This window comes from Liolophura sinensis, chromosome 13 (assembly GCF_032854445.1).
Source record: "Liolophura sinensis isolate JHLJ2023 chromosome 13, CUHK_Ljap_v2, whole genome shotgun sequence".
NCBI classification, from domain to species: Eukaryota; Metazoa; Mollusca; class Polyplacophora; order Chitonida; family Chitonidae; genus Liolophura; species Liolophura sinensis.
In genome coordinates, this window is record NC_088307.1 from 8,772,895 (window position 1) to 8,798,145 (window position 25,251).

Below are 25,251 nucleotides of genomic sequence, written 5' to 3' on the forward strand. Positions count from 1 at the left end.
GAGTAGACGGTTACCTTCTTGTATGCACTCATGTTTACAGCAAGTATTGTGGAGAAGTGGGGAAAGGTGGGAAATCTCGGGTACCACAGATATTAGTAGATGGTTACCTACTCGTATAGACTTTCCAGACATGTACTGCGAAGAAGTGGGAAAAGTGGGAAATCTCCGGTACCACAGATATGAGTAGACGGTTACCCTCTTGTATGCACTCATGTTTAAAGCAAGTATTGTGGAGAAGTGGGAAAAGGTGGGAAATGTCGGTTATCACAGATATGAGTAGATGATTACCTTCTCGTATAGACTGTTTTAAAGACAAGTATTGCGGAGAGGTGAGAAAAGTAGGAAATCTCGGGTACCACAGATATTAGTAGACGGTTACCTTCTTGTACTCACTCATTTTTAAGGCAAGTATTGTAGAGAAGTTGGACAAGTGGGAAATGCCGGTTACTACAGATATGAGAAAATGGTTACCATTGTTACACAGTTTTCCAGACAAAATGATATTGATGTAAATTACATTACTTACAAAAATATAATAATATAAGTAGATGATTACCTTCTCGTATAGACTGTTTTCTAGAAAAGTATTGCGGAGAGGTGGGAAAAGTGGAAAATCTCGGATACCACAAATATAAGTAGATGGTTACCTTTTCGTGTAGACTGTTTTTCAGACAAATATTGTGGAGAGGTGGGAAAGGTGGGAAATCTCGGGTACCACAAATATAAGTAGATGGTTACCTTCTCGTATAGACAGTTTTCACGACAAGAATTGCGGTGAAGAGGGAAAAGTGGGAAATCTCGGGTACCACAGATATGAGTAGACGGTTACCTTCTTGTACGCACTCATTTTTAAGCCACGTATTGTAGAGAAGTTGGAAAAGTGCAAAATGTCGGTTACTACAGATATGAGAAAATGGTTACCATTGTTACACGTTTTTCCAGAAAAAAAATGATATTGATGTAAATTACATTTATATAATAATAATAATATAATTACAATAAATTACATTATTGTGGATCATTGGTAAAAACATCACAGCCTCGTTCTGTCCAACCTATTCCAGCGAAAGTTTGGCAGTTGGTCTATAAAACTTTCAAAAATACATTTCCCTCTACAATGAGTTTTGGAGAGGAAGGAATTGAAAATGTACAGATCACTAAACATCCAACGCAAAGGCGAGACGAAAATTTTCAATAAAGTTTAATGAGTTACCTTCGAACTAAGAGGACAACGCCGACAACTCATGAAAGAGAAGCATAAGCTAAAAGAAACTCATATTAGTTAAAACACAGATACGTTGTTATCAAAGTTTAAATTTGTTTAAATACCTTTAAATCTCGTTGAGTCAGCCCAGTGATTTCATTTAATCACAGAGAATGAATACTTGCTGGGAATAATCTGCGAGACTTCAAAGGCGACTTTTGAAGTCGAGATAAAGATGTATCCTTGGGACTGTGCGCAGCCTAAATCAAATTTCATTAAATTCTTTCATCTCTTTGATGAGTTTTAAGCATAGATAATGTAATAGATTTTTCTCCGCTGCATATATTTTCCACGAACTGTAATAAAACTTTTCGTGTGGCCATTGCGTTGGATGCTTAGCAATCTGTGCATTTTGAATTCCGCCCACTTTGAAAGTATGTGGTGCAGAAAATTTATTCCATCACAATAATTTGTTTTACCTTGTTTAGATATATTGAACAGCGAATGAAATGCAAATCTGACTTTTGGTGACTTTTCAAGATGAAGTCAAACTGTCGATCAAAGGCTGATTCACCCTTTGTCACACAAATTTCTGTATCGGGTATGCCCGTGCCCACTGTTGTAAACAATACGTATCATTTTGCGCTATGATGTTTGAGTGACGTAATATATGCATGTGTGTGGAGGGCGACAGCCACATGGTAAACTCAGTCCTCTACACTAAGCTTCAATTGCATCATTTCCCGGCCTGATAATGGAGCGAATACATTTTATTTATTTATTTGATTGGTATTTTAAATCGTACTGAATAATATTTCACTTATACGACGACGGTCAGCATTATGGTGGGTGGAAACCGGGCAGAGCTCGGGGGAAACCCAAGACCATCCGCAGGTTACTGACGGACGTTCCCACGTACGGCCGGAGAGGACGCCAGCATGAGCTGGACTTGAACTCACAGCGACCGCATTGGTGAGAGACTCCTGGTTCATTACGCTGCGCTGGCGCGCTGAGCCACGGAGGCCCCGAGCGAATACATAGAAAGAGAAATAACTACAGGCCTACCAGGCATTTCTGAGAATTGTTTTTCTTCTCTTTCTGGTATGGGAAAATCGGTATGGACATTCAATGCATACCAATATTGAGACCGGCCACGATAGCACAATTGGTAGAGCGTCGGCTTCGGGAGCGGTAGACCCAGGGACAATCCTGGGTCGAGTCACACCTAAGACCTTAAAAGAGGCAGTTGTAACTTCCTCGCTCAGCGTTCAGCATGAAGGGGATATTGCAACGACTGGTTGACCCGTAGCACAATGGCTTGGGCGGTGCAAGACTTACTTGCCTTCGGTAAGGCGTCTTAGTGAAGCAGCACTAGAAAAAACAGAGGTGGAAATCCGAGTTAATTTCATGCACTCTAAGGATTCCTTCGTCGTCATATGACTGAAAACTTGATAACTACCTGTGCCACGCTAAACTCCAAGAACTCACTCACTCACTCACTCACTCACTTACTCGCCAACATGGAGAATAAGCTTATTCCGCGGTGCAGGCTAATTTTGTGGCATTGGAATGCAAGTGGCGAAGAAATCTGATGTTAGATGCAGTTGACACACCCATCTGATCTGAATCAGAATAAAATTTGGAGCAGTCGCGGCTGAACCGTTGAAATCTTTTCATCGCTGGGCCACACCAGATGTGAGTTCAATCCCGGCCTTAGACAGTAAGTTTGTAGATTATTTTCTCTCATGTACGCATGCTCGTAGTGCCGACGACACTTATCTGTATGTATGTGTGCTTGGGGTTTTACTTCTTACTTAACAAACAACGAGAAGTCATTAGCTCTGAGTGTAGGCCTACATATATTGTGTCTTCTTAAGACAGTTCTAGTCCTTGCCGTCAAAGTGCTGCCACTACTGAAGTATCACGCCGAAGACACCAGACATGACATCCCACCCAGCCACATTATACTGACACCCGGCCAAGCAGCCATGTTTCTTTGCTGTAAAGCAGAGCATAGGTCGAGCAAGCAACTGGGTGCAGTTCGACGCAGCGTAGCGGAGGTCATAAAAGTTAGTCGGATGTTCGCCTTAGGTGGTAGGCGATTCAAAGAGACCAGACCAATTTTTCAAACTTTAACATTCAAATATCTCTTATCTTTTGAAATATACAATAACCAATTGTTGAAAAAAATATATCTCTTTTGATCCTCTTTTCCCCTAACACCAAAGTTGACAACATCTATCTCCAGGGGGCACTGCAATCGAATCGCCTGTATATTGTGTAAATTTGGTTGCTCTAGACCAATCAGTATTGTGTGTGTGTGGGAGGAGATTCGACGTCGATTCGACGGCGATTCGATTGCAGTGCTCCTTGGAGTTTCTGATCTTCGAAGCGATTATGTCGAAATGTTTAACGATAGTGAGCAAATGGCGGCACCTGATCAGATTCAGCTCGGTGCGCGTAGTTTGACTACGACTGGCGGCAACTGTAAGCAGATACTTAGCAACGTAACTGTCATGTGACCTGTTCATGATGGCGAGATTCTTGTACTTGGTGCGTTGATGTAACTGATATAGCGTCTAATATACCTTTAAGTTAAGTGCCTTTTCTTTCGAAAGTTTAGGTCTCTTGTGCAATTTTCTTGTCATTTTATTCCAACAGTTCTCTTATATACCCCAATTTAGTGACAGACAAGACAAATGTAATACAATTACAGTCCTTTCTCTGGTTACACTCCCCGTGTAAATGATTTGCTTTGTCTGTGCGATGCGAGAGGTGTTGTACAAGCACGGGCTAAGCCACAGGCTATCGATGAACTTATTTGTCGCAAGCACGCCTAGATTGACAGAGTTGGGTACAACGTATACGTATAGGTTCATATTAGGGTTTTCGAAGTCACTGTTCAAACTTAAAATGCAGCTTTTTCGGTAAAATTTCTGCTTTTCTTGGAAAATGTATTAAAATTTCGAACTGGACATGATCACAATAGAAGTTGAAAGCTTTTCAGATAAAGATTTCATATTTGATACGCAGGCTCAGATTAATGTGAACTTAGATTCTATTTAAATTACCACTGGTTTGATTAAATTTCTGGTTTGCACGGAAACTGACTATAAGTAGGAAGTTTCAGCGACGTTATAAATCGCCATGTTCAACTCCATTAAATTTGTCCCATTGTCCATACATGGAGCTGAACGTCTTTTTAGTGAGTATTTGGGGCAAGTTCTTGTACAGACTCAACCTGAGTACCAGCACGTGTTACCTCACCGGAATGTCATGTCAAAAACACCAAACCTGACACCCTGTAGCTTTATAGACATGTCTAGACTCGGATTTGTTCCGCATGTCAGGGAGATGTAGACTTTTTAATGTTGAGGCCACACCAGTGTCATTTAAGGTAAGATCACTTACTGGTTACAGCGCCCGCCACGAAGTCGGGCGACCTGGGATCAAAACCGGGTCTGGTCATACCATCTTTATTTTATCAAGCGACAGCGTGTTATCGGTGTCGCTGGCAGGAAGAAGGGTCATACCAAAGACTTTTAGAATGGTACTCATTGCTGCCTCGTTTTTGTCTTAGCGCTGAGACGTTTGAGTAAGGAAGCAGGACTGGTTGGGCCGGTGTCAGTGTAATGTGAATGAGTGGGCTGTCATGTCTTCGGCATGAGACTTCAGTGACGGCATCACTTTAAGGGCATGGCCTGACCCTTCTTCAAGAAGGCAATATATGTACACACACCTAATGGCTCCTCGTCGTTATATTACTGAAAGATTGTTAAGTGCGATATAAAAAACACACGTACATACATGGTAAGACACAGCGTGCTGCCTTCCATATGCACCAGTGTTGGTATCTTCTCTATTTTATGGCATACGTACAGAATTCCATGCGGAAATGCTGGTTTTTATGGCCGTATTCTATGTTTGATGAAGTGGACATAAACAGAAGTGGACATAAAATCAACCAGTTCGAATGAAGATCTCATTAGAATCAGTAGTTTTATTGACAGCAAACAATCATGGCGGCTGTTACATCTATTCTGGTGGAGGCCTGGGCCTCGGGACGAAATTCAAAGTTTGGGCGGCGGCCTTCAGGACACCTCCTTCTCTTCTCCACAGAACCAACTCACTGCAAAAAAGTAGAGTAGGTGTAATGCATGTTCACATTTATTTGTTTATTTGCCTATACATTTGATTTATTTATTATAATTTATTTGATTGGTGATTTACGCCGTACTCAAGGATAGTTCACTTACATGATGGCGGCCAGAATAATCGTGGGGAATCCCACGACCATCCGCACGTTGCTTTCAGATCTTCCTACTTACGGCCCGACAGGATGAACTGGACTTGAACTCACAGCTATCGCATTGGTGAAAGACCTCTGGGTCATCGTGCGGCACTGGCATGCTAAGCCACTCGGCTACAGAGGCCCCCTTATAAATTTGAGCAGCGCTTTTCAATCGCCAGGTACCAGCTCAGTTGGCAGAGCGTCCGCTTCGGGGGCAGTAGATTCAGGGTCAATCCTGGGTCGGGTCACACCTAAGAACTCTAAAGAGGAAGTTGTACTTCCTGGTTTTGCGTTCAGCATTAAGAGGAAGTGCAAAGTCTGGTCGACCCGTATCAGTATAATGGCTGGGAAGACGCGGCTTACTTTTCTTCGGTAAGTCGTCTCAGTGAAGCAGCACTAGATTAAAGGGCCGCAGAAAATCCCTCCTGCAATAATGTGGTACATTACATGCACTCTGACTCCTTCTTCATCGGATGACTGAAATATTGTTAAGTACGACGTTAAAGTCCAAGCACTCACTCACTCACTAGAACATCGAGATATCAAACTTCGTACCTATATAATCCTAGACCACGTGTCTTCCATCAATGCATTATACAGTCCGAATAAACTAAGCTGGACATAGAATTTTCATACATCCAGCTCGCTCAGACTTTGGAATATCAATTGAATTAACATTATATAAGCATGAACTTACTATGCAGCTCCGAATCCGGTGTTAAAGCTGGTGGTCTCAATCAGATTGAGACCTATGACAAGATCCTCGCTTAAGTAGAGGATGTCTTCAACAGTCAGTATAGAGGGAGAACCGGAGATTTCACCGAGAACAAAAGAGTTGAAGATGGAGACAGTGCTTTTCACCCTACTCTCTGTAAAGAAAATCATAAAACTGCATGAATTTAAGAAACACTCTGGAGAGTATGAATAAATCGTCCGGTCGTTGGACTTCCTCTACGATCGAACATGGAAAGATCTTCCAGCAACCTGCGTTTCCTCCCTCCATAATGCTGACCGCCGTCATATAAGTGAAATATTCTTGAGAACGGCGAAAAACATCAATCAAATAGATAAAAAAAAATCCATATGTTACGTGTAAGCTTTCTCTTTCCGGGAAAATGTGAACATTGAATATAAGAGACACTCAGGACAATACGAGCAAATTATCAATTCGTTAAAAACTCTGTAAGGAACCTAGAACATTAAAAAAAGAAACACTCATCGAATGAAACACTTATGGATGTGTGACTGGGGAGTGTTCTGGTCTGGATGTGTGACTGGGAAGTGTTGTGGTCTGGATGTGTGACTGGACAGCGTTGTGGTCTGGATGTGTGACTGGGGAGTGTTGTGGTCTGGATGTGTGACTGGGGAGTGTTGTGGTCTGGATGTGTGACTGGGGAGCGTTGTGGTCTGGATGTGTGACTGGAGAGTGTTGTGGTCTGGATGTGTAACTGGAGAGCGCTGTGGTGTGGATGTGTGACTGGAGAGCGTTGTGGTCTGGATGTGTGACTGGGGAGTGTTGTGGTCTGGATGTGTGACTGGGAAGTGTTGTGGTCTGGATGTGTGACTGGAGAGCGTTGTGATCTGGATGTGTGACTGGGGAGTGTTGTGGTCTGAGTGTGTGACTGGAGAGTGTTGTGGTCTGGATGTGTGACTGAAGAGCGTTGTGGTCTGGATGTGTGACTGAAGAGCGTTGTGATCTGGATGTGTAACTGCAGAGCGCTGTGGTCTAAATGTGTGAGTGGAGAGCGTTGTGGTCTGGATGTGTGACTGGAAAGTGTTGTGGTCTGGATGTGTGACTGGGGAGTGTTGTGGTCTGGATGTGTGGCTGGAGGGTGTTGTGGTCGGGATGTGTGACTGGAGAACGTTGTAGTGTGGATGTGTGAGTGGAGAGCGTTGTAGTCTGAGTGTGTGACTGGAGAGCCTTGTGGTCTGGATGTGTGAGTGGAGTATGTTGTGGTCTGGATGTGTGAGTGGAGAGCGTTGTGGTCTCGATGTGTGACTGGGGGGCGTTGTGGTCTGGATGTTTTACTGGGGAGCGTTGTGGTCTGGATGTGTGACTGGAGAGCGTTGTGATCTGGATGTGTGACTGGAGAGTGTTGTGGTCTGGATGTGTGACTGGAGAGCGTTGTGGTCTGGATGTGTGAGTGGAGTATGTTGTGGTCTGGATGTTTGACTGGGGAGTGTTGTGGTCTGGATGTGTGACTGGGGGGCGTTGTGGTCTGGATGTTTGACTGGGGAGCGTTGTGGTCTGGATGTGTGACTGGAGAGCGTTGTGATCTGGATGTGTGACTGGAGAGCGTTGTGGTCTGGATGTGTGACTGGAGAGCGTTGTGGTCTGGATGTGTGAGTGGAGTATGTTGTGGTCTGGATGTGTGACTGGAGAGCGTTGTGGTCTGGATGTGTGACTGGGGGGCGTTGTGGTCTGGATGTTTGACTGGGGAGCGTTGTGGTCTGGATGTGTGACTGGGGAGCGTTGTGGTCTGGATGTGTGACCAGAGAGCGTTGTGGTCTGGATGTGTGACTAGAGAGCGTTGTGGTCTGAATGTGTGACTGGGGAGCGTTGTGGTCTGGATGTGTGACTAGGAAGTGTTGTGGTCTGAATGTGAGACTGGAGAGTGTTGTGGTCTGGATGTGTGACTGGAGAGCGTTGTGGTCTGGATGTGTCACTGGAGAGCGTTGTGGTTGGAATGTGTCACTGGAGAGCGTTGTGGTGGAAATGTGTCAAGAGATACAGAGACTCTGGACATGCAAACAAAAAGGTGTAACAGGCCTCCTGCATGTATATAAATATTATGCCAACATACCCGTTCTACCCACTGGTGGGCCCCTAAACACTGCAATTGTCTGGTACAGGAACCAGGTGTCGTCCGTGTAATAGTCGCTCAGGGTGGTATTGGCTACTGTAGAACGGACAGTAGCATTCTTCCACTCCTCGGTTCTGGCTATAACCTCTGAACGGATACCTGGAAAAAGAAAAATGTTTTGTATTTGTCTATTCTTGTCAGACACTTACCGACTGGTATACTGTAAAGTCAAGTTACCCAATCTCTTGTTTTCATTTTTAGTTACCTGGAGAAGGAGGATGGTTTACTCAGCGGACTCCGGGGGCGGGAGGGGGTGGAGGTTCTCCATCCATAAATCTATCTGTCATTATGAAAAGGGAAATATCCTTGACTTGGTTGTTAATAAAGAAATCAAATAAATTGAGAACTAGATCAATAATAAATTTCTTATATTTGCAACATTTTCTATACAGTACTGCAGTACAATATGCAGTTTACAGAAGTACAATATACAGCATGTAATTCACAGGGGGCCCCCGTGGCTCAGTCGATTAGCGCGCTAACGCATCGTAGTGACCCAAAAGCCTCTCACCAATGCGGTCGCTGTGAGTTCAAGTCCAGCTCATCCTGCGGATGGTCGTGGGTTTCCCCCGGGCTCTGCCCGGTTTCCACCCACCATAATACTGGCCGCCGTCGTATAAGTGAAATATTCTTGAGGACAGCGTTAAACACCAATAAAATAAATCAATAAATATAATTCACAAGGGTGCAGTATGTAATTCACGGAGGTACAATGCATTTCACAGAAGTACAATATACAATCACATGGGTACAGAATGTAATTCACAGGGGTACAGTATGTAATTCACATGAGTACAGTAAGTAATTTATGGGGTAAACTATGTAATTCAAGGCGGTACAATATGCAGTTCACAGAAGTACAATATTTAATTCACAGGGGTACAGTGTGTAATTCACAAGGGTACAGTATGTAATTCACAGGGGTACAGTAGGTAATTCACAGGGGTACAGTAGGTAATTCACACGGATATTCACGGAGATCCTATATCATATAACTAGAGAACAATACATTATTCACGGAGATCCTATATAATATTCTTTGAGAACAATACGTTATTCACGGAGATCCCGTATGATATTACTTGACAACAATACGTTATTCACGAAGGTCCTATACGATATTACTAGAGAGCAATACGTTATTCACGAATTACCTATATGACAGTACTTCAGAACAATAAGTAATTCAACGGGTTACTGTTTGACGCCTTGAAGGACAATATGCTCTCTTTATGTATGCTTGGAGTTTAATGCGTACTTGGCAGTTTTTCAATCATATGACGACTAGGACTCTTGAGGTGTGTGTATATATAATGTGTCTTCTAGTGACAGGGGGAGGCCATACCGAAGACACCAAATATGATACCCCACCCAGTCATATTATAATTACACTGGGTCAATCACTATTGTTTCCTTGCTCTAACTTTTTAGTCCTGAGCCCCAAGCGAGGCAGCAGCAAGGGCCATTTTTAAACTTTTTGGTATGACCCAATGCGGGTTTGATCCCGGGATGTTCGGACTTCGAGGCGGACGCTCTAACGATTAAGCCAACGAAGCGATCCATGTTATTCGCGGGGATTCACACTATCCACAGATCAATTCACGATTTTGCCACAATATTGTATATTAACAGAGTGCAATACATTCTTCGCAGGTGTAAGATATGACTCACCATTGCATTTTGGGAAGCGTGAGGTCTTTGTGATCACTTCCGTTCGACACACGCACCCTGCTCCACACACTTGTCCTTTCTTAAAAGAGAGCAGAGGAAATATACGTTATCATTATTAGAATCACAAATAGAAAGTATAAATCATAAAAGAAAAGTGGCAAAAGCCGACAACACACAGACGTTGGAAGCGGGAGTGAGGCAGAGCGTTGGTTTGGGGGTAGGGGGTAAGGTTGGGGTGGGGGTGGGGTGGGGATCGGTCTTTTCTCACGATAGGCGTAACTTACATGTTCCAAGCACCGGCATAACCTATATACAGAGAGACATTCTCATGGCCACCGTGAACGTCATTCGTCTCTCTCTGTATGTCTGTTCTAAGGACTTTTATAAAAGAAAAGACAACAAATAATTTAACTTACTTTGGTCGAAACAACCACAAACATGTTTTCTGACTGGCTTGGGAACTCCGTAAACCAATTTCTGATCTGGAATTCTTACGAGACCATGGGACATTGGAGAAACCGGAAACGCCGATGTCGCGTCACTCATGCTCTACACCCACTCAGTATTCGCGGCAAAAAGGCAGTATAGGCATCGAGTTAGGTTACAGTGGAAAGAGAAAAAAACGTACATGATTTGTTAGACTTGATAAAAAGTCGTCGCTTTCGATTTTCTCACCGTGATTGATTTTGTTTAACTTGAACTACGATATATCAGTTGTAAAACATCACAAAACGAGAAAGGTACACCTTTTAACTTTTGAGTAGGATACGCTACTTTTCAATTGTACTTTTGTGTGTGTGTGTGTGTGTGTGTGTGTGTGTGTGTGTGTGTGTGTGTGTGTGTGTGTGTGTGTGTGTGTGTGTGTGTGTGTGTGTGTGTGTGTGTGTGTGTGTTGTATTCTTTTGGACGAGAAAGCTATCAGGTAAAGTTGCAAAGACTTCCGCAACGGGGACTTACATCACATCTTCCTTCACCTTTCTGGAATTTCGGTCTGTTTCGACGTTTTGAATTAGCCAATGACCAGGAGCACTGAAACAAAAACGAACAAAGTCATCTGACATACATTTATTACCGTTTTTACATTTATATTTTTAATATTCTTGAGTATGGTGTGAAACACCAAATAAATAAAAAAATAAATATCACTTATGCATTTGTTCAGGTATCACTTAACTTGTAAAAATGTTGAAACTCACGGCAATCAGTAGACAGATGATCAGCAGTCTTCTGGACAACATTGATAACATGGAGTGAGTCAAACTGTGTTTCGAGAATCAGTTCACACTGTACTTGCCTGCAGTACAAGTACCCAGCTTGATGGACGTTAAATAGGGGTCCTTTTTGTAGGCTCTGCTCAACCGGATATCGCACTCGATCGCGCTGTCCTCAAACCAAACATTTCCAAGTAAGGCTGGCATGACACACGTAGCAACAGCTGGTGATTTTTTTCCAGATAATATCATCTCATTATTACCTGAAATCGCTTAAGAGTTTGAGTCAAGGGTTCTGGTATATCTGATTTAGATTTACATATACATTAAACCATTTGTTAATAGGCGTATCCTAGGGTGGCCATGTGTCAAGCGAGAAAGATGGAGGTTAAAATTATCATCTCATCGAATTAATTACATCGTGTTGCGTAAGAGCGTGTAAGGTGTGGTTAGTTGGGGTGATGGAGTGGGGAGGTGGGGGAAGGGGCATAGAGAGAGAGAGAGGTGGGGGGAGCCATCTCAAAACACTTTTACTATCTACTAGTGATGGTCAATAGAGATTCGTCCTCGTCTCTATACATGGGGCATTAGTTTAAAAAGTTGTCTCAAAAGCTGGACTCCAAGAGCATCTCACCAAGTCCAGCTAATGCTGGTTTCCCCTCCAGACTTACTTGGGAAGGTCTTCAAGCAACGTGCGGATGGTCGAGGGTTTCCCTCGGGTCTCTGTCCGGATTCCTCTCACCATAATATTGGTCGCCGTCGTATGCGAAATATTATTGAAAAGGGTGTAAATCAAACAACCAATCAAACAAACGTGTATCAAAGCATGCCTCATATGCTGTACAGTCATGTGCACAATATGGACGGTACGGGGTAAAACATCAATCACAGCTGGATACCCTACAAACACTGTTTTCAAGACAAAGCACTTTTCACGACAAGTATTGTGGAGAAGTGGAAAAGTGGGAAATCTCGGGTACCACATATATGAGTAGATGGTTACCTACTCGTATAGATTTTCCAGACAAGTACTGCGGAGAAGTGGGAAAAGTGGGAAATCTCGGGTACCACAGATATGAGTAGACGGTTACCTTCTTGTATGCACTCATGTTTACAGCAAGTATTGTGGAGAAGTGGGAAAAGGTGGGAAATGTCGGTTATCACAGATATGAGTAGATGATTACCTTCTCGTATAGACTGTTTTCCTGACAAGTATTGCGGAGAGGTGGAAAAAGTAGGAAATCTCGTTTATCACAGATATGAGTAGACGGTTAGCTTCTCGTATAGGCTGTTTTAAAGACAAGTATTGCGGAGAAGTGAGAAAAGTAGGAAATCTCGGGTACCACAGATATTAGTAGACGGTTACCTTCTTGTACTCACTCATTTTTAAGGCAAGTATTGTAGAGAAGTTGGAAAAGTGGGAAATGTCGGTTACTACAGATATGAGAAAATGGTTACCATTGTTACACAGTTTTCCAGACAAAATGATATTGATGTAAATTACATTAATTACAAAAATATAATAATATAAGTAGATGATTACCTTCTCGTATCGACTGTTTTCTAGAAAAGTATTGCGGAGAGGTGGGAAAAGTAGAAAATCTCGGATACCACAAATATAAGTAGATGGTTACCTTTTCGTGTAGACTGTTTTTCAGACAAATATTGTGGAGAGGTGGGAAAAGTGGGAAATGTTGGGTACCACAAATATAAGTAGATGGTTACCTTCTCGTATAGACAGTTTTCACGACAAGAATTGTGGTGAAGAGGGAAAAGTGGGAAATCTCGGGTACCACAGATATGAGTAGACGGTTACCTTCTTGTACGCACTCATTTTTAAGCCACGTATTGTAGAGAAGTTGGAAAAGTGCAAAATGTCGGTTACTACAGATATGAGAAAATGGTTACCATTGTTACACGTCTTTCCAGAAAAAAATGATATTGATGTAAATTACATTAATATAATAATAATAATATAATTCCAATAAAGTACATTATTGTGGATCATTGGTAAAAACATCACAGCCTCGATCTGTCCAACCTATTCCAGCGAAAGTTTGGCAGTTGGTCTATAAAACTTTCCAAAATACATTTCACTCTACAATGAGTTTTGGAGAGAAAGGAATTGAAAATGTACAGATCACTAGACTTCCAACGCAAAGGCGAGACGAAAATTTTCAATAAAGTTTACTGAGTTACCTTCGAACTAAGAGGACAACGACGACAACTCATGAAAGAGAAACATAAGCTAAAAGAAACTCATATTAGTTAAAACACAGATACGTTGTTATCAAAGTTTAAATTTGTTTAAATACCTTTAAATCTCGTTGAGTCAGCCCAGTGATTTCATTCAATCACAGAGAATGAATACTTACTGGGAATAATATGCGAGACTTCAAAGGCGACTTTTGAAGTCGAGATAACGATGTATCCCTGGGACTGTGCGCAGCCTAAATCAAATTTCATTAAATTCTTTCATCTCTTTGATGAGTTTTAAGCGTAGATAATGTAATAGATTTTTCTCCGCTGAATATATTTTTCACGAACTGTAATAAAACTTTTCGTGTGGCCATTGCGTTGGATGCTTAGCAGTCTGTGCATTTTGAATTCCGCCCTATTTGAAAATATGTGGTGCAGAAAATTTATTCCATCACAATAATTTGTTTTACCTTGTTTAGATATATTGAACAGCGAATGAAATGCAAATCTGACTTTTGGTGACTTTTCAAGATGAAGTCAAATTGTCGATCAAAGGCTGATTCACCCTTTGTCACACAAATTTCTGTATCGGGTATGCCCTTGCCCACTGTGGTAAACAATACGTATCATTTTGTGCTATGATGTTTTTGTAACGTAATATATGCATGTGTGTGGAGGGCGACAGCCACATGGTAAAATCAGTCCTCTACACAAAACTTCTATTGCATCATTTCCCGACCTGATAATGGAACGAATACATTTTATTTATTTATTTATTTATTTGATTGTTGTTTTACGCCGTACTGAAGAATAGTTCACTTATACGACGGCGGTCAGCATTATGGTGGGTGGAAACCGGGCAGAGCTCGGGGGAAAACCCACGACCATCCGCAGGTTACTGACGGACGTTCCCACGTACGGCTTGAACTCACAGCGACCGCATTGGTGAGAGACTCTTGGTTCATTACGCTGTGCTAGCTCGCTGAGCCACGGAGGCCCAGAGCAAATACATTGAAAGAATGAATGAATGATTATGGCTTAACGCCACATCGGCAATATTTCAGCCATATTGTGGCGAATATACATAGAAAGAGAAATAACTACAGGCCTCCCAGGCATTTCTGAGAATTGTTTTCTTGTCTTTCTGGTATGGGAAATTCGGTGTGCTTATAACAAAGTATGGACATTCAATGTATGCCAATATGGGGAATTAGCTTATTCCGCGGTGCAGGCTAATTTTGTGGCATTGGAATGCAAGTGGCGAAGAAATCTGATGTTAGATGCAGTTGACACACCCATCTGATCTGAATCAGAGCGGTTAAAATCTTTTCATCGCTGGGCCACATCAGATGTCAGTTCAATCCCAGCCTTAGACAGTAAGTTTGTAGATTATTTTCTCTCATCGCATGCTCCTAGGCCTTTGGCGCCAGTAAGCTGCCGACGACACTTATCTGTATGTATGTGTGCTTGTGGTTTTACTTCTTACTTAACAAACAACGAGAAGTGATTAGCTCTGAGTGTAGGCCTACATATATTGTGTCTTCTTATGACAGTTCTAGTCCTTGCCGTCAAAGTGCTGCCACTACTGAAGTATCACGCCGAAGACACCAGATACGACATCCCACCCAGCCAGATTATACTGACACCCGGCCAAGCAGTCATGTTTCTGTGCTGTAAAGCAGAGCGTAGGTCGAGCAAGCAACTGGGTGCAATTCGACGCAGCGTGGCGGAGGTCATAAAAGTTAGTCGGATGTTCGCCTTAGGTGGTAGGCGATTCAAAGAGACCAGACCAATGTTTCAAACTTTAACATTCAAATATCTCTTATCTTTTGAAATATACAATGACCAATTGTTGAAAAAAATATATCTCTTTTGATCCTCTTTTCCCCTGACACCAAAGTTGACAACATCTATCTCCATGGAGATAGGGGGCACTGCAATCGAATCGCCTGTATATTGTGTAAATTTGGTTGCTCTAGACCAATCAGTATTGTGTGTGTGTGGGAGGAGATTCGACGGCGATTCGATTGCAGTGCTCCTTGGAGTTTCTGATCTTCGAAGCGATTATGTTGAAATGTTTAACGATAGTGAGCAACTGGCGGCGCCTGATCAGATTCATTTCGATGCGCGTAGTTTGACTACGACTGGCGGCAACTGTGAGCAGATACTTAGCAAGGGACGGGATCCTTGAACACGATGCGTGGATGTAATTGATATAACGTCTAATATACCTTTAAGTTAAGTGCCTTTTATAAAGATTTCATATTTAATACGCAGGCTTATATTAACGTGAACTTAGATTCTATTTAAATTGCCTCTGGTTTGATTAAATTTCTGGTTTGCACGGAAACTGACTATAAGTAGCATGTTTCAGCGACGTTATAAATCGCCATGTTCAACTCCATTAAATTTGTCCCATTGTTCATACATGGAGCTGATCGTCTTTTTAGTGAGTATTTTGGGCAAGTTCTTGTAGAGACTCGAATTGAGTACCAGCATGTGTTACCTCACCGGAATGTCATGTCAAAAACACCAAACCTGACAAATTGTAACTTTATAGACATGTCTAGACTCGGATTTGTTCCGCGTGTCAGAGAGATGTAGACTTTTTAATGTTGAGGCCACACCAGTGTCATTTAAGGTAAGATCACTTAATGGTTAGAGCGCCCGCCACGAAGTCGGGCGACCTGGGATCAAAACCGGGTCTGGTCATACCATCTTTATTTTATCAAGCGACAGCGTATTAATAGTGTTGCTGGCAGAAAGAAGGGTTATACCAAAGACTTGGTAAAATGTTACTCATTGCTGCCTCGTTTGGCGTTCAGCGCTGAGACGTTTGAGTAAGGAAACAGGACTGGTTGGGCCGGTGTCAGTATAATGTGAATGAGTGGGCTGTCATGTCTTCGGCTTGATACTTCAGTGACGGCATCACTTTAAAGGCATGGCCTGGCCCTTCTACAAGAAGGCAATATATGTACACACACCTAATGGATCCTCGTCGACTGAAAGATTGTTAAGTGCGACGTAAAAAACACACGTACATACATGGTAAGACACGGCGGGCTGCCTTCCATATGTACCAGTATTGGTATCTTCTCTATTTTATGGCATACATACAGAATTCCATGCGGAAATGCTGGTTTTTATGGCCGTATTCTATGTTTGATGTTTCACAGAAGTGGACATAAAATCAACCAGTTCGAATGAAGATCTCATTATAATCAGTAGTTTTACTGACAGCAAGCAATCATGGCGGCTGTTACATCTATTCTGCAGGCCTGGGCCTCGGGACGAAATTCAAAGTTTGGGCGGCGGCCTTCAGGACACCTCCTTCTCTTCTCCACAGAACCAACTCACTGCAAAAAAGTAGAGTAGGTGTAATTAGAATGGTGCCTGCATGTTCACATTTATTTGTTTATTTGCCTATACATTTGATTTATTGATTATAATTTATTTGATTGGTGATTTACGCCGTACTCAAGGATAGTTCACTTACATGATGGCGGCCAGCATAATCGTGGAAAATCCCACGACCATCCGCACGTTGCTTTCAGATCTTCCTACTTACGGCCCGACAGGATGAACTGGACTTGAACTCACAGCTATCGCATTGGTGAAAGGCTTCTGGGTCATCGTGCGGCACTGGTGTGCTAAGCCACTCGGCTACAGAGGCCCCCTTATAAATTTGAGCAGCGCTTTTCAATCGCCAGGTACCAGTTCAGTTGGCAGAGCGTCCGCTTAGGGGGCGGTAGATTCAGGGTCAATCCTGGGTCGGGTAACACTTAAGAACTCTAAAGAGGAAGTTGTACTTCCTGGTTTTGCGTTCAGCATTAAGAGGAAGTGCAAAGTCTGGTCGACCCGTATCAGTATAATGGCTGGGAAGGCGCGGCTTACTTGCCTTCGGTAAGTCGTCTCAGTGAAGCAGCACTAGATTAAAGGGCCGCAAAGGGCATGCATGCGATATGTACCCAACTTCCGTTAGCAAATGGTTCTTTTGTTTCAGGCCTAATAACTTTTCGAAGATGTAGCTATAATATTTAGATGTATTTAATTTAAAAAACATATAAATAACCTTAATCCAATTTACTTGAATTACAAATTTATAATAGGATTATTGTTTGTCAGAAAATCCTTGCAACCCACACGAAAGCTAATTTCTACTCCGGAAACTAAGACTTCTTGGAAGAAATACATTTTCACGCCCAGAAAGACCGAAACCTGTACACTTACTATGCAGCTCCGAATCCGGTGCTACGGCTGGTAGCCTCAATCAGATTGAGACCTATGACAAGATCCTCGCTTAAGTAGAGGATGTCTTCAACCGTCAGTATAGAGGGAGATCCGTTGAATTCACCGAGAACCCACCAGTTGTAGACGGAGACAGTGCCTTTCACCCTACTCTCTGTGAAGAGAATCAGAACACTGATTGCATGAATGTAAGAAACATACACTGGAGAGCATGAATAAATCGTCCGGTCGTTGGACTTCTTTTACGATCGAACATGGAAAGATCTTCCAGCAACCTGCGTTTCCTCCCACCATGATGTTGACCGCCTTCATATAAGTGAAATATTCTTGAGAACGGCGTAAAACACTGATCAAGTAAATAAATAAATCCATGTGTTACGGGTAAGCTTTCTCTCTCTGGGAAAATGTGAACATTGAATATAAGAAACACTCAGGACAATGTGAGCAAATTATCCATTGGTTAAACACTCTGTAGGGAACCCGGAACACTACAAATTAAAAAGTCATCAAATCATTCGAACATTAGACTCCCTGTTGAGAAATGGGAACACTGAATATTAGAAACACTGAGGGGAATACGAGTAAATTATTGATGTCAACAAAGCTTCTTCGACTGAGACTATGTGCTTTGTGACTCTTTTTGCTGAAAAGCAATAGGGCATATAAACAGTTACTTGTCACATGTATATTAAAGGGGTATTTTTTGTTGCTGTAACAATATGGGACAAATCTATGTCTCTTCGCAAACAGGCGATAGAAAACTTCCGAGTTTTTTAGTTGACATATATTCGTGACATTCTGTACCTGCATCAATTTCGAAAAGATGTCAGTTTATAACCTGTATTTTGAATGAGGTGTAGCTATTAACAGTGCGGTGTGACAGGAGAGCGTCGTGTTCTAAATTTATGGCACGGGAGGGCATTCTGGAGTGAAATTGTGAAAGGAAATCTTTGTGGTCTGAATGTGTGACAGGAGAGCTTTGTGGTGTGACAGGAAAGCGCTGTGGTGTCACAGGAGGGCGTTTTGCTCTGAATGTGTGAGTGGATTGTGTTGTGGTGTGGATGTGTGACAGGAGAGCGTTGTGGTGTGGATGTGTGAGTGAAGAGCGTTATGGTGTGGATGTGTGACTGGAGAGCGTTGTGGTGTGGATGTGTGTCTGGAGAGCGTTGTGGTCTGGATGTGTGACTGGAGAGCGTTGTGGTCTGAATGTGTGACTGGAGAGCGTTGTGGTCTGGATGTGTGAGTGGAGAGTGGTGTGGTCTGGATGTGTGACTGGAGAGCGCTGTGGTCTGGATGTGTGACTGAAGAGCGTTGTGGTCTGGATGTGTGAAAGGAGAGCGTTGTTGTTTGGATGTGTGAGTGGAGAGTGTTGTGGTGTGGATGTGTGACTGGAGAGCGTTGTTGTTTGGATGTGTGAGTGGAGAGTGTTGTGGTCTGGATGTGTGACTGGAGAGTGTTGTGGTGTGGATGTGTGACTGTAGAGCTTTGTGGTGTGGATGTGTGAAGGGAGAGTGTTGTGGTCTGGATGTGTGACTGGGGAGTGTTGTGGTCTGGAGGTGTGAGTGGAGAGTGGTGTGGTCTGGATGTGTGAATGGAGAGCGTTGTTGTTTGGATGTGTTTAAGGAGAGGGTTGTGGTCTGAATGTGTGAGTGGAGAGTGTTGTTGTCTAGATGTGTGACTGGAGAGCGTTGTTGTTTGGATGTGTGAGTGGAGAGTGTTGTGGTCTGGATGTGTGACTGGAGAGTGTTGTGGTGTGGATGTGTGACTGTAGAGCTTTGTGGTGTGGATGTGTGAAGGGAGAGTGTTGTGGTCTGGATGTGTGACTGGGGAGTGTTGTGGTCTGGAGGTGTGAGTGGAGAGTGGTGTGATCTGGATGTGTGAATGGAGAGCGTTGTTGTTTGGATGTGTTTAAGGAGAGGGTTGTGGTCTGAATGTGTGAGTGGAGAGTGTTGTTGTCTAGATGTGTGACTGGAGAGCGTTGTGGTCTGGATGTGTGAGTGGAGAGCGTTGTGGTCTGGATGTGGGTTTGGAGAGTGTTGTGGTGTGGATGTGTGACTGGGGATCGTTGTGGTATGAATGTGCGACAGAGCGCTGACAAGCGTCAGAGATTTTGGACATTCAAACAATAAAATATAACAGGCCTTCAACATGTACATAAATCGCATGCCAACGTACCCGTTCTACCCACTGGTGGGCCCCTAAACACTGCAATCGTCTGGTAAAAGAACCAAGTATTGTTCGTGTAATAGTCGCTCAGGGTAGTATTGGCTATTGTACCACGGAGAGTAGCATTCTTCCACTCCTCAGTTCTGGCTATAACTTCTGAACGGATATCTGGAAAGAAAAATGTTTTGTATTTGTCTATTCTTGTCATTCAATGTAGCAATTGTGATACTCGCTACATGTATCCTACATTAGACTTACAGACTGGTATACTGTAAAGTCAAGTTACCCAATCTCTTGTTTTCATGTTAAGTTACCTGGAGAAGGAGGATGGTTTCCTCAGCGGACTCCGGGGCGTTCTCCACCCATAAACCTATCTGTCATTATGGAAAAGGAAATATCCTTGATTTGGTCGTTCATGAACAAATCGAATAAATTGAGAACTAGATAAATAAAAATTTTCTTACATTTCCAACATTTTGAGTCTTCACGCCCTGTTGTCAATACATTGGTACACAGAGGCGCAATACTTTTATCACCTATGTGTAATTCACAGGGGTACAATATGCAGTTCACAGAAGTACAATATACAATTACAGGGGTACTGCATATAATTCACAGAGGTTCAGTGTGTAATTCGCGGAGGTACAATATGGAGTTCACAGAAGTACAATATACAATTACAGGGGTACTGCATGTAACTCACAGAGGTTCAGTGTGTAATTCGCGGAGGTACAATGTGGAGTTCACAGTAGTACAATATATAATTCACAAGGATACAGTATATAATTAACATGGTTAAACTACACGTTATGCGTTCTCGTCACACTGGATACGTTTGCAATACTACCGGAGTGGAGTTCAGCCGTAATTATTCATGCATTCATTCACTGCCTTTTTCATGTGGGTATAATACATCATTCACAGGAGTACAACGCGGTATTCACAACAGCTGACTAGTTTATAGGGAAGCATTATGATATCCATCGGAGATCCAGTATGATATTACCTGAGAACAATACGTTATTCACGAAGATCCCATCTGCTATTACTTGACAACAATATATTTTTCACGGAGATCCTATATTATATTACTAGAGAACAGTATCTTATTTAAGGAGAGCCTGTACGACGTTACTAGAGAACAATACGTTATTCACGGAGATCCTATACGACATTACTACAGAACAATACGTTATTCAGGAAGATCCTATATGACAGTACTAAAGAACAATACATTATTCACCGAGATCCTATATGATATTACTAGAGAAAAATACGTTATTCAGCGGGATACTGTATGACGCCTTGGAGGACAATATGTTTTTGTATGTAGGCATATATGTATGGTTGGAGTGTAATGCGTACTTAGCAGTTTTTCAATCATATGACGACTAGGAGTCATGAGGTGCGTGTATATATAGTGTGTCTTCTAGTGACAGGGGGAGTCCAGTTCATACCGAAGACACCAAACATGATACCCCACCCAGTCATATTATAATTACACCGTGTCAATCAGTCTTGTTTCCTTGTTCTAACTTTTTAGTACAGAGCCTTGCGTACTGTACCAAGCGAGGCAGCAGCAAAGACCATTTTTAAAGTTTTTGGTATGACCCAGTTCGGGTTTTCCAACTTCAAGGCGGACGCTCTAACCATTAAGCCAACGAAGCGATCCATGTTATTCGCGGAGATTCACAATATCCACAGAACAGTTCACGATTTTGCCACAATATTGTATATTACCAGAGTGCAATACATTCTTAAGTGTAAGATATGACTCACCATTGCATTTTGGGAAGCGTGAGGTCTTTGTGATCACTTCCGTTCGACACACGCACCCTGCTCCACACACTTGTCCTTTCTTAAAAGAGAGCAGGGGAAATATACGTTATCATTAGAATCGCAAATAGAAAGTATAAATCATAAAAGAAAAGTGGCAAAAGCCGACAACACACAGGCGTTGGAAGCCGGAGCGAGGCAGAGCGTTGGTTTGGTGCGGGGGGTAGGGGGATGGAGGGGGGTCTTTTTCTCACGATAGGCGTAACTTACATGTTCCAAGCACTGGCATAACCTATATAGAGAGAAACATTCTCACAGTCGATGTTAACGTCATTCGTTTCTATCTGTATGTCTGTTCTAAGGACTTGTGTAAAAGAAAAGTCAACAAATAATTTAACTTATTTTGATCGAAACAACCACAAACATGTTTTCTGACTGGCTTTATAACTCTGTGAACCAATTTCTGATCTGGAAGTCTGATGAGACCATGGCACATTGGAGAAACCGGAAACGCCGATGAAAAGATCGGTCTTTTCTCACGATAGGCGTAACTTACATGTTCCAAGCACCGCCATAACCTATATATAGAGAGAAATTCTCATGGCCTCTGTGAACGTCATTCGTCTCTGTCTCTATGTCTGTTCTGAGGACTTGTGTAAAAGAAAAGACAACAAATAATTTAACTTAGTTTGGTCGAAACAACCACAAACATGTTTTCTGACTCGCTTTGTAACTCTGTAAACCAATTTCTGATCTGGAAGTCTGATGAGGCCATGGGACATTGGAGAAACCGGAAACGCCGATGTCGCGTCATTCATACTCTACACCCACTCAGTATGTGCGTCAAAAAGGCAGTATAGGCATCGAGTGAGGTTACAGCGAAAACAGAAAAAAATCGAACCTGACTTGTTTGACTTGATAAAAAGTCGTCGCTTTCGATTTTCTCACCGTGATTGATTTTGCTTAACTTGAACTACGATATATCAGTTTTAAAACATGACAAAAAGAGAAAGGTGCATCTTTTAACTTTTGAGTAGGATAGGCTACTTTTCAATTGTATTTTTGTGTGTGTATTGTTTTCATTTGGACGAGAAAGCTATCAGGTAAAGTTCCAAAGACTTCCTCAACGGGGACTTACGTCACATCTTCCTTCACCTTTCTGGAATTTCGGTCTGTTTCGACGTTTTGAATTAGCCAATGACCAGGAGCACTGAAACAAAAAACGAACAAACTCATGTTTCATACATTTATTACCGTTTTTACATTTATAGGCGGTGAAAACGGCAGTGTTTCGCCAGACAATTGATCATAATATGTATTTCAGCCGAGATTCGATTGCAAGATTTAATTCGTGAGGTACATCAGCATCAGTCAATGAGTCCATAAGTCAAAAATGAACATAAATACATGTATGTATCATTACACATCAGTTATTCTATGTCCGGCTTCCTCCTACCATAATATTCTTGAGTATGGTGTGAAACACAAAGTAAATAAATAAATAAATAAATATCACTTATGCATTGGTTCGGGTATCACTTAACTTGTAAAAATGTTGAAACTCACGGCAATCAGTAGACAGATGATCAGCAGTCTTCTGGACGACATTGATAACATGGAGTGAGTCAAACTGTGTTTCGAGAATCAGTTCACACTGTACTTGCCTGCAGTACAAGTACCCAGCTTGATGGACGTTAAATAGGGGTCCTTTTTGTAGGCTCTGCTCAACCGGATATCGCACTCGATCACGCTGTCTTCAAACCAAACATTTCCAAGTAAGGCTGGCATGACACACGTAGCAACAGCTGGTGATTTTTTTTCCAGATAATATCATCTCATTATTACCTGAAATGATCGCTTAAGAGTTTGAGTCAAGGGTTCTGGTATATCTGATTTAGATTTACATATACATTAAACTATTTGTTAATAGGCGTATCCTAGGGTGGCCATGTGTCAAGCGAGAAAGATGGAGGTTAAAATTATCATCTCATCGAATTAATTACATCGTGTTGCGTAAGGGCGTGTAAGGTGTGGTTACTTGGGCTGATGGAGCTGGGAGGTGGGGGAAGGGGCATAGAGAGAGAGAGAGGTGGGGCGAGCCATCTCAAAACACTTTTACTATCTACTAGTGATGGTCAATAGAGATTCGTCCTCGTCTCTATACATGGGGCATTAGTTTAAAAAGTTGTCTCAAAAGCTGGACTCCAAGAGCATCTCACCAAGTCCAGCTAATGCTAGTTTCCCCTCCAGACTTACTTGGGAAGGTCTTCAAGCAACCTGCGGATGGTCGAGGGTTTCCCTCGGGTCTCTGTCCGGATTCCTCTCACCATAATATTGGTCGCCGTCGTATGCGAAATATTCTTGAAAAGGGTGTAAATCAAACAACCAATCAAACAAATGTGTATCAAAGCATGTCTCATATGCTGTACAGTCATGTGCACCATATGGACGGTACGGGGTAAAACATCAATCACAGCTGGATACCCTACAAACACTGTTTTCAAGACAAAGCACTTTTCACGACAAGTATTGTGGAGAAGTGGAAAAGTGGAAAATCTCGGGTACCACATATATGAGTAGATGGTTACCTACTCGTATAGATTTTCCAGACAAGTACTGCGGAGAAGTGGGAAAAGTGGGAAATCTCGGGTACCACAGATATGAGTAGACGGTAACCTTCTTGTATGCACTCATGTTTACAGCAAGTATTGTGGAGAAGTGGGGAAAGGTGGGAAATCTCGGGTACCACAGATATTAGTAGATGGTTACCTACTCGTATAGACTTTCCAGACATGTACTGCGAAGAAGTGGGAAAAGTGGGAAATCTCCGGTACCACAGATATGAGTAGACGGTTACCCTCTTGTATGCACTCATGTTTAAAGCAAGTATTGTGGAGAAGTGGGAAAAGGTGGGAAATGTCGGTTATCACAGATATGAGTAGATGATTACCTTCTCGTATAGACTGTTTTAAAGACAAGTATTGCGGAGAAGTGAGAAAAGTAGGAAATCTCGGGTACCACAGATATTAGTAGACGGTTACCTTCTTGTACTCACTCATTTTTAAGGCAAGTATTGTAGAGAAGTTGGACAAGTGGGAAATGCCGGTTACTACAGATATGAGAAAATGGTTACCATTGTTACACAGTTTTCCAGACAAAATGATATTGATGTAAATTACATTACTTACAAAAATATAATAATATAAGTAGATGATTACCTTCTCGTATAGACTGTTTTCTAGAAAAGTATTGCGGAGAGGTGGGAAAAGTGGAAAATCTCGGATACCACAAATATAAGTAGATGGTTACCTTTTCGTGTAGACTGTTTTTCAGACAAATATTGTGGAGAGGTGGGAAAGGTGGGAAATCTCGGGTACCACAAATATAAGTAGATGGTTACCTTCTCGTATAGACAGTTTTCACGACAAGAATTGCGGTGAAGAGGGAAAAGTGGGAAATCTCGGGTACCACAGATATGAGTAGACGGTTACCTTCTTGTACGCGCTCATTTTTAAGCCACGTATTGTAGAGAAGTTGGAAAAGTGCAAAATGTCGGTTACTACAGATATGAGAAAATGGTTACCATTGTTACACGTTTTTCCAGAAAAAAAATGATATTGA

General features: G+C 42.2%; 2 protein-coding genes across 4 annotated transcripts in view; both read right to left on the reverse strand.

Moving 5' to 3' along the window:
- Positions 1 to 25,251, reverse strand: part of LOC135480713 (uncharacterized) — a 53,964-nt gene that overhangs the window by 7,098 nt on the left and 21,615 nt on the right. The gene's annotated exons all lie outside the window — the stretch shown is intronic.
- Positions 5,196 to 23,343, reverse strand: LOC135480714 (uncharacterized). 3 transcript variants are annotated; one of them, XM_064760626.1, is made up of 6 exons: positions 23,197 to 23,343; positions 10,988 to 11,059; positions 10,031 to 10,109; positions 8,300 to 8,458; positions 6,193 to 6,364; positions 5,196 to 5,333 (listed from the first exon to the last, which is right to left on the reverse strand). In XM_064760626.1, the coding sequence occupies exons 1-6, from the start codon at positions 23,245 to 23,247 to the stop codon at positions 5,240 to 5,242; spliced, it is 627 nt and encodes a 208-aa protein (XP_064616696.1). In that variant the 5' UTR covers positions 23,248 to 23,343; the 3' UTR covers positions 5,196 to 5,239. The 3 variants fall into 3 exon arrangements, with proteins under 3 accessions (XP_064616696.1, XP_064616695.1, XP_064616697.1); XM_064760625.1 differs by lacking the exon at positions 23,197 to 23,343 and adding an exon at positions 11,227 to 11,320; XM_064760627.1 differs by lacking the exons at positions 5,196 to 5,333; positions 6,193 to 6,364; positions 8,300 to 8,458; positions 10,031 to 10,109; positions 10,988 to 11,059 and adding exons at positions 16,639 to 16,796; positions 17,671 to 17,842; positions 19,864 to 20,022; positions 21,634 to 21,712; positions 22,769 to 22,840 and having other exon boundaries at positions 23,197 to 23,324.

Bases quoted from the DNA above. Each gene is read 5' to 3' on its own strand.
- LOC135480714 (XM_064760626.1), bottom strand. From the start codon at position 23,247: ATGTTATCAATGTCGTCCAGAAGACTGCTGATCATCTGTCTACTGATT. The intron at 11,060-23,196 runs GTGAGTTTCAAC...TTTTTGTTTCAG, and splicing joins TCATCTGTCTACTGATTGCC to TGCTCCTGGTCATTGGCTAA. The intron at 6,365-8,299 runs GTATGTTGGCAT...TTTTCTTTACAG, and splicing joins CCCACCAGTGGGTAGAACGG to AGAGTAGGGTGAAAAGCACT.